Source organism: Agrilus planipennis, unplaced genomic scaffold (genome assembly GCF_000699045.2).
Source record: "Agrilus planipennis isolate EAB-ADULT unplaced genomic scaffold, Apla_2.0 scaffold24, whole genome shotgun sequence".
NCBI classification, from domain to species: Eukaryota; Metazoa; Arthropoda; class Insecta; order Coleoptera; family Buprestidae; genus Agrilus; species Agrilus planipennis.
In genome coordinates, this window is record NW_020439076.1 from 2,021,841 (window position 1) to 2,031,342 (window position 9,502).

The 9,502-nt window shown below is 37.4% G+C and overlaps 2 protein-coding genes across 2 annotated transcripts in view; both read right to left on the bottom strand.

Annotated features, from left to right (window-relative positions):
• LOC108741866 (furin-like protease 2) overlaps positions 1 to 9,502 on the bottom strand; it is a gene marked incomplete in the record, with an annotated part of 465,880 nt that overhangs the window by 349,215 nt on the left and 107,163 nt on the right.
• LOC112905243 overlaps positions 7,364 to 9,502 on the bottom strand; it is a 105,962-nt gene continuing 103,823 nt past the window's right edge. The window contains exon 3 of the mRNA XM_025977251.1: positions 7,364 to 7,441. Coding sequence (XP_025833036.1) covers positions 7,364 to 7,441 — 78 coding nt within the window. The remainder of the gene's footprint in view (positions 7,442 to 9,502) is intronic.

Sequence of the window (9,502 nt, forward strand, 5' to 3'; positions counted from 1 at the left end):
GCTCGGACGCTGCACACCAAGCCACCACCCACCGTCGCGAAAAATCTCGTTTCGTTCCTTTCCAAACGGAAATCCAGAGCGTGACATTTTGTTTGGCACCCGAAGAGATTAAAAAGTCGTCGAATATTCCGACACTGTCGCCTTATGCAATTGAAAATTCCCGAAGTCTTTCCTATTTCGCGAACTATTCCTGGCAAACACGGACAAACGTGCGGGCCGCATATAAATGACCGTGGCGGCTTTGGTGACGCCAGAAAACACATCAACTGGGTACTGGATACGCAGTTCTCGAAGTTTCCACATTTGACAAACTGATTTTGCTGAAACGTGTTAGCAGGGATGGACTTTAAGGGGTTTTAAACATGTTTTTAGGGTTCCGAATCAAGCGAAATTAAAAAGGGAGTCGCCTGTTTTAACATCATAGTTGATTATCTAAAGTGAAGGTTAAATAGAAGCATTTTAAATAGCAGATTTTGATTTAGGGGAAAAAGTGTGCTAAAATAAATATCTGAAAAGTGCAGACCAAAAAACCTAAATGTATACATTTGTTCTTGTAAACCATAAAATTGGGGGATAATTCCATTAATTACTCTGGATAAAACACAAGATCATAAGATACAGGATAATCCTGAACCAATAGGAAAGTATATTAACAAGTCTTTTAATTTTCAATTTAATGTTTTCCATTTCGTGTAACTGGAGATTTTTTCTTGTAATAAAGAGGCCCAGTTGGTGTGCAGTTAGTCGGTTGACTGCTGCAGGTTGCTACCACCTCGTAGTGTTACCGACTGCTCTTCTTTCTGTGTGGCAGTTTGATTTGCTGGCAGGAAAGTTTACTCAAGAAATAAAATTGCTTTTCGAGATTGGCCAGAGAGTTTCCGGGTCCAAACTCACTCTATTATCGAATTGATTTTATATTCATATTCGGGCGGAAATTGGGAAAGTTGTCAAAGCGTTATTTGAACCATTTCCGACGTGTTTCCCAACTGTAACATCCACGCATATAACAACTCGGATAAAAAGAAACCGTGCCATAACCATATGGTACAGCCCATTATACTTTTGAAACATCTACGTGTATTTATGCATATCTTGTTAAATTATCCCAAATGGGACAAACTCTTTTTGATTGTACAACCAATATGTTTTTAAAACGAACTGTAGAATGGCATATGTATAGTGCAGTCAGTAAATTTACCATGTAGCAATGTATACTTCATTTACTTTCTCTAGCGATGTGCCCCTTCCGATGTCTTGGATGCGCGCTGGCAAAACCGTAGGTAGGGAGAAAAAACGCTCATTATACTCTCGACTCTTGTTCATTAAACATACTTTTTCATACAGTACCTGTCAAAAACTTTGTTCAATCATGAATAGTAGTGCGAGTCGAAAACAAGCGTTAAAGCCTTTAACATGTCTTCAAATATAAATAAACATCTCGCTGACATTTTCAGTAGTAAATGGTACCAATAAAAGCACATTTGAGCAATGCAATTGTAGTAGTTACAATGGTCAATTTTTCCGTGCAGTACTGTACGGATTATACGCTCCTCACCGGTTAAGAGTTTGGCCGAGAGTTGTCTCCTTCCTTTTCTGACCTAGTGCTGTTCTTTTCTACTTTGTGCCGGTCAAACTGAAGGTCACATCGCTACAGAAAGTAAACGAAGTATAGCTTATAAATCGTTAAACAGCTAAAAGAATATAATAATAAGGATCTGTTCCACTTTGCAGTCCAGCTGATCATATAATCACAAAGAGTAATAATGCCTAATCCCCTTTAAAACATTGCTTTCGGAAAGCCGGGTGTAGAAAACTCTTGTAACAATACTTGAATCGTCTACTCAAAATGCATTCCTTTTCCTTCAACATAAAAGATAAAAATAGTACAAAGTATTGTCACTCTTATTGTGGAATAGAAGTTTCATTCGGTCATTTAAAGCTTCATCACGCTGTAGTAACGGTCTAATATGCATAGTTAATTCAATAATATGAATAACTTAACTAATTTGCTAGCCACTCCAAATCATTCTAAAAACATTACACCATCAGTGATTATTTATTCTTATAAGGATTCCAATTTAAAGAAAATTATAAAGTCATAACTTTTATTATATTTAGTATGTGAAACTGAACTACTTACTTTTGCCTTAACAGAAATACGTATCGTTACACCGAAGTTTATTGCCTCAAATACTTTTTCTATCCAAACACTAAAGTTTAATTCGAATTATTTGCACCCTACTTATACTTTCTTAAACATAATTTCTCCAGTGTTCTGCAACGCTGCTTTCCAACCAGAATTTAACTCATAAATTTGGATGTGCGCTGTTTGCGGGATATATATACGAAACTGTTGCGCTTGTTCCCATGTGAAACATGAAATAAATCACATTAGCCGTTGCGAGGTGTTACGGGGACGTTAATCTAGCATGCATTCGACCGTATTTCCTGAAGAACATTCTTCAAATTTCTATCCAGCGTCAATGTGCTTTATTCCTTTAATACATAACATTTTTTCTGGAGTGGAAGAACTTATTACAAACATAAATGAAATATAAAAGTGAAGATGGACTCCAAGACCTCCTGAAGCTCAAACTAAACAGTTTTTATTACTGACTAATGACCCGCACGGGTGCAATGCTGATACTAAATATATTTTTGTTTTGTTTAGATTATTATCGAAAAGGGGAAATCTTCAAAAGATACCCCCTGAACATACTAAATATACTACAGAATGTCTTTATATACAACATTCACAGTTTTTGTCATTAGACAATACAAACCGGCCTCCCGGCCGGTACCGCCGCAACCGCTATGTCCCTGCATTTTAAATCTGCAATATCTTCGAAAATATTCATTTAAATTACATGCTGTAAAGGGCCATATTAATCTATATTAAATGCACAATGTATTTAAGGTACTTAATTGGATAAGAATTAATGCTGTATAGCCTACAATCGCTTCGTAAATAAGTCATTATTTCTCATAAAAAGTAAAGGATAAAAATGGTTATTGTGGGTTATCCCTAAGAGATAGGCATATACCATCCCGGACTTTTTTGTAGACCCTTTTAAGATGTACAATATTGTAGTACATTATTTTGATCTATCTCGTAGGGTTCAGCCAGCGTTTGCAATGTAAGCGCAAAAAATGTGTTTATTTACGACATCACATCAGAAACCTCTAAAATTATCAGTGTTTCCCTACTATATTATGCATGTATTATACATATAAACCTTCCTCTTGAATCACTCTATCTTTTAAAAAAAACCGCATCAAAATCCGTTGCGCAGTTTTAAAGATTTAAGCATACATAGGGACAGACAGCGGGAAAGCGACTGTTTTATACTATGTAGTGATGAATCTTGTAATTTTTAGAACCATCTTAGGTATTATTAGATTTTATTTTTTATTTTCTGTGAAACTACTTGAAGATTTCTTTGTCATTTCTACCACTTTGAGCTCGTAGAGTGCGGGGGGAACCATTCTTTTCCCTACCAGATTTAACGGGGTTGGTATCCGTGCTTCCCGCAGTACCAATCTGCATTACTGGTCGGATGTTTGACGGTTAGTCTGGTATTGATGCACCATCTCAGGTTCTTGGGCTTATCACCTACACCATGACCTCTACACTCAAGTCGACCAGACTACCCCAGCACCCTTTGATGGGTATAATGGGCAAGGTCCAAACCTCTACCACACATTAAATGGGATCGGTTACAGGGACCCTCAGTTTTTAAGGGTGAATGTCATGTGTTCCGCCCGCCAAGATTGGGGCCGATACTAAGCAGCTTTTCCGACACTTTAAACAGTTGCTTACGGTTTACGCTATAAACCTGACGCTTTGGATAGTGTGTCGTTAGCCTCAGATATCTACCCCGAAATCTGCACGTTCGGACTTCCTCCAAGACATGTTCTGCGACTAAAACTGTCAAACTAACAAACAGTAACAATGATCCATATGATGATAACAGATATGTAATGTAATAGCTAGATAATTTTCTATAATAGGAGTCTTCACTGTGCAAATTTGTCTCGCATTTGAAAATTGTATTTTTGTTAAAAAGTCAGAGATGTAATGTAAATTGGTATCGACCTGCACGAGTGCAGAGCATGCATGCAAGACTGTTGCAGAAAAACAAGAAGAACTTTTGCAGGAAGTTACGAATACGACAGAAACGGTTTAGATCAGGCTGTGGGTCTTAGTGCTGGCTCATCCGGGGCTAATTCAATTAACTTTTTGTTCGAAATAATTGTAGGAAACAGCATGTTTTCCCAACGGAACGAGACCTCTTGTAATTTGCTCGAACGACTCTAAACTCGCTTTTGTGTACGGCAAAAAGCCGACGTCTGGTGTTATGTACGAGACAAATTCAAGAGCGCACGCCGTATACTCTCTCCGTAACACAGATTTCAAAAGTTCGTGCAAAGCTATTTTCCTTATTAGCCCGTCGTTCAGATATGTTTAAGATACAATGTTGCACGCTTCTGACTGTGTACAGCGACGATGATACTGCAAAACAACGGCGGAAAGTTGTAAAAGCGAGAGACTCAAATTGAACACATGTAAATTTAGAAATAGGATGAAATTAAGTCTACAAGAAAGGCCAAAATAATAAAAATATTACCTCAACCTACGAGGAAAATTACACACGAAGCGTCTAGCAAAATTAGATTACTTTAACTACTTTGGAACAATGTACCTAGATAGGTATAAATAAATCGGATGCAAACTATGTAAGCTGCATTTCCGAGTTTGTACAAACACTTTTTAACTACCACTACCAGTTCACAAAGTTTTTAAAATATTAAGGTAAAAGTAGAGCATTAAAAATTTTTAGCTTCTTATGAATGAATACTGAATGCTGAGCTAAATTAACGAAGTGTCAAAATAATGGAGTCAAAATCTGTAACCTTTCTACAGGATTTCAATTAATAGCAGTTTTTTTGGATGCCGTACACTAAGGAGCCAACGGAGTCCTACTATTTTGACAACTCTGGTCATCCATTTGTCTTCCACTCCTATCTATGTTCAGCAAATCTTCACATTTTCCGAAAACTAGAACATCCCACATCTCCAACTTTTTGCGAGCAATAGTATTCTTATGCCACTCTTTACTCCTGTTTCTATTTCTCATTTGCTTGTAACATGGCTCAGAAAATGTCCTACCATCCTATTTCCTTTTCCTTATTATCATCCATAGTGTTCTCGCCTCTCCTACTTTCACCTTATTTCTGACCATGGCATTTCATCATTCGCCTAAAATACTACATATTCCGCCACATTTCGCTCTCATTCAGAGGCCTGTTCTGAACCAACCATACACTCTGGTAATATTTGATTATCTTTCGAATTTCCAACAAAATATACTTTTTGAAAGCAGCCCGACCAATTGTGGGGGTCAAACATCTCCCAGACACAGATAAAATGTCTCTAAAAGTATCAGAGCGAGCTCGTTTTAAAACACAACAACATTTAAATTTTGTCTGGGGGATGCTTAGCCCCTAAAATTGGTTTCGCTGCTTGCAAAAAGCATTGAAATAGTATCGCATGATCAAAATGAACGCTCAGACTACAAGTAAAATTACGATTTTTTGCGAACTTTGAAGTGCCTGGCAGAAACCACTTCCGATAGGACGTGTCTGACAGTGTTGATTATCAATTATTAACAAACTTTATGTAAAAATTAGCATTCAGACTTATTGAGTACCTTTAGCACCTGGTAACTGTAAAGTGGTCGTCGACCAAAGTTAGCAGGTATGCATATACAGTGTAAACTCTTTATAACGTCACTCGATTTAACGACAAACTCCTTAAAACGTCGAAATTGCTTGACTTTGGTTGGTTTACATTGTTTTCCATACAATATTACACTCTATATAGCGTCACGCTCACTCTATTTCACGACAACAATGCGACATTATAAATTATTAAGCAGTACTTTCGAAGTTGTCGAAATAGATAAGAACTGCAGCTGTACGTTGTTCAAGAAGACGATCCTGTCCCTCCACCAAGCATCAAACAAGCACTTGATGCAGCGAAACTATTAAAAAAATACTTTTTATGTAATCAAATTGATCCAGCAGCATCTCAAGATATGAGTAAGATGCGTAACAAAATACAATCACAATATTGGGAGCAGCAAAAAACATCAGAGGAAGATAACAGGCTATACGCAAAGTATGAATAATAATGTTCGTGTGCAAAATGTGTACTATACTGATAAACGCATGTTATTATAGAATAGTAAAATAATATCTTTTATTTCTCTCCATTTAACGACCACTCTTTATAACGCCGAAAAATGTTCAGTCCCTTAAGTGTCGTTATATAGAGTTTACACTGTATTTCAAAGTACATACTAACACTATTCTATCCCACCCGTTTTGTTACTCTACTAGAAAATAAGTACTGTAACGGGTTCTGGGATCTTGGACAATAAGTATTTATATATATATCTATACATAATACGAAAAATTGGTAGGTAACGCAAACACAGACTTGACTGATTTTTATCATTACTTAATCCTGTGGGATACCCTCTAATCTATTTTAATTTTTACCGTCAAATTTACATTTTGGTTTTTAAAACTCTGGTATTATAAAATTTTGATAAACAAAATAATTTTCCATCGCTATTCGAAAGCACGTATTATAGGTGCGTTTCTTCCCATATACAAAGCTGGACGGCGATCGATGGGTAATACGGTGTATAAATATTTTGATTTGGCCAACACATTCAGCTCGGGTTTTATTAGATCTTCCGTATAGTGTTCGGTCGGCCGTGAACGGATTAGAGGGATTGTGTCACGCCGCCGGCAGCGGACGTCCGTCTGGCCACTGGCCGTGTCGCGTCTATCGCGTCCCGATGCCGATATCGACGAGAATTTTAAGTAGATTATTGCCAGTCGGATATTAGTTACGAATTAATTCGCAAATTGCATTGTCGTTATGCAAAACAGGGTCGCATCTTGATTACTGTGAAATCGCTTCGCCGCAGTTACTACTTCGGTACCACCGACAAAATCAACTAGATCGAATGCGACAACAGTCGCCATTATATTGAGATTTATTGTCAACGCTACAGAGTGTTTGGTGGGACTAAACTAAACGAAAACTACTGTCGAAAATTCCCTATCGTGTTTTAATCATAACAAAAAAATTAGGACAGACCGCTCGAGAGGGTTGCCTTTAGGATGTCACGAGTGAGGGAGAACACTACTATCTAGGACTGTGCAGGGCGCAGGACCTATTCGCAGCATTCTCTAACACTCCTAGCGTCACGCAGACAATAAAGTAAAGGAACGACTATATTCGTATTTGTCTATGGTTTTAGCATCCAATTTGTCAAGATCAGTTAGATTAGAAGACCCCATTTTTCCATTGGTCAGTTTGGACAAGTTCCTCACGAATACCACGATCGATGGGGTCCTCCAATTCCTAGCAGTGAACTGAAGTCAAACCAATACCCAATAATATTAGTGATAAATACACTTTCTTGGGAAAATTAAACAATAATTACTAACCAAAATATCCTCTTAGCGTAGGGTCGAGTCGCCTTGAATAAAAAGATCTTCTATGCTCGCGAAAGATTAACTTAGAAATTCTAAAAAGATTGTTGAAGATGTATGTTTGGAGCGCGGCGCTGCATGGGTGCGAAACATGAACGGTGGACGCGATGGAAAAGAAAAGGTTAGAAGCGTTCGAAATGTGACGTTACAGGCGAATGATGAGGATACCGTGGACAGAGAATGTTAGAAATTAAGAGGTATTAGAAAGAGTAGGAGAACAGAGGACTCTGTGGAAGTCAATAAAAAATAGGCGAGATAGGTTGATAGGACCCCTTCTTAGGCATGAAAGTCTACTCAAAAACATATTAGAGGCAGAAACAGGAGTTAGGAGGGGTAGAGGTAGACCTAGATTAGATTACTGTTCGCAAATAGTTAAGGATGTGGGTTGTTCTAGTTTTAGGGAAATGCGAAGTTTTAGGGTTGACGACCGTATGATGATGAGAATATCCACTTAGGTACCTATAAGCATTTCTTACATTCTAAATAATAAACGACCTGACAGTGGCACCATTGTCTGGTTCCTACTTACCTACCTACAAGATGATTCCCTTAAGTTACTTTTGAGTATGAGTGACATTCGGTCGACCAGGATTCATTTCGTTCGGGACTAAAACTAAATCTCCGTTCGCCTGGTTTAATGAAGTAATCCTATCATAGTCATAGGCATTTTCTAATGCTCAGAGCCTCTTATAGGTTAAGGACGTCCCTGTAGATTATGTAAACTTCTGATTGTTGTGTCTGTCGAATTTTAGGTAATACCTGGGGTTTCCCTTAGTTTAAACGTGTCTTAAACATTTTACCATACAAATTAGTGATGAGCAACGCAAGACTAATGTCAATGCTGGGACATTTTTGACCTTAATCTTGCTCATTCGGTTTTGGTCTTGCTCAAATATTTCTACTGTTGTTGGTCTTAATCTGCTGATACAACCTAGTTGTGGGTTATCGGGCAATACAACGTAAAATCAATATAAATTCATGAAACAAAAAATACCCTTTTCTGTACCGTACGCCTTTATAATGAGTAATAATATACCTACAACAGCTGTAATTGGAGTTGTTCTCAATAGAGTTCCTGAAACATTCAAAAGCAATTTTCTTCAAAGTACAAGTTAAAGATTTTTCGTAATATCATCACCAACGATTTCATTTCTCTTACTTAATTTAAATCAATTCAATTTGTACTGAACTGTATTATCTACTATAAAATAAAAAATGAAATATCTAAAAATTAACCCTCAAGGATCACTTATTTTAAATTAGAAGCTTTCGACTTTTCTTTATAACGTTGTACTACCTATTAGAAAGAACCAATTATAGTATTTATCAAACAAAGAGAAGTAATAACCTTGAATTTATTATTTGATTTCAATTTTTTTTTTGTTGCGAGCAGGCATCGATTTTAAATCGGACTTTCTGGTATTTCGAAAAAACGTCGGCATTCCTGCTACGCGTTTCCTTTTCCGCTGTAGCGGTTCTGACAAAGAAATTTTACGCCTCAGTTGCGAATAAGCGTAAAATAAAATCAGGGCAATTTACGGGTGAGAATTTGCTACTTCTCATGCTGCAGTCGCGAATTTTTTTCTACGGTTGTCGGCAATTTCGGCGACTGGAAGAGATATCGACACCAATTTGCATAGAGATAGGGATGGGAATATGTCGAAGTACCAATGCTGACATTTTGAATGATTTATTCCTAGTAGATCCTGGTATTTGCCGGAAGGAACATCGGTATATCAGCATTGTGTACACGATGAAAATATGAAGTTGTATATGTAACATTCTTTACGGTTTCCAATCTTTAAAAGAAACTATCACTCACATAAAATAATTCGAAGTGGTCTGTATTCTGTCGAAACTGCCAGACGCGGATCGCGATTTCGATCTTTTTGGATCTCATCAGCGCGTCGCAGGCAGCTCCGACAGAACA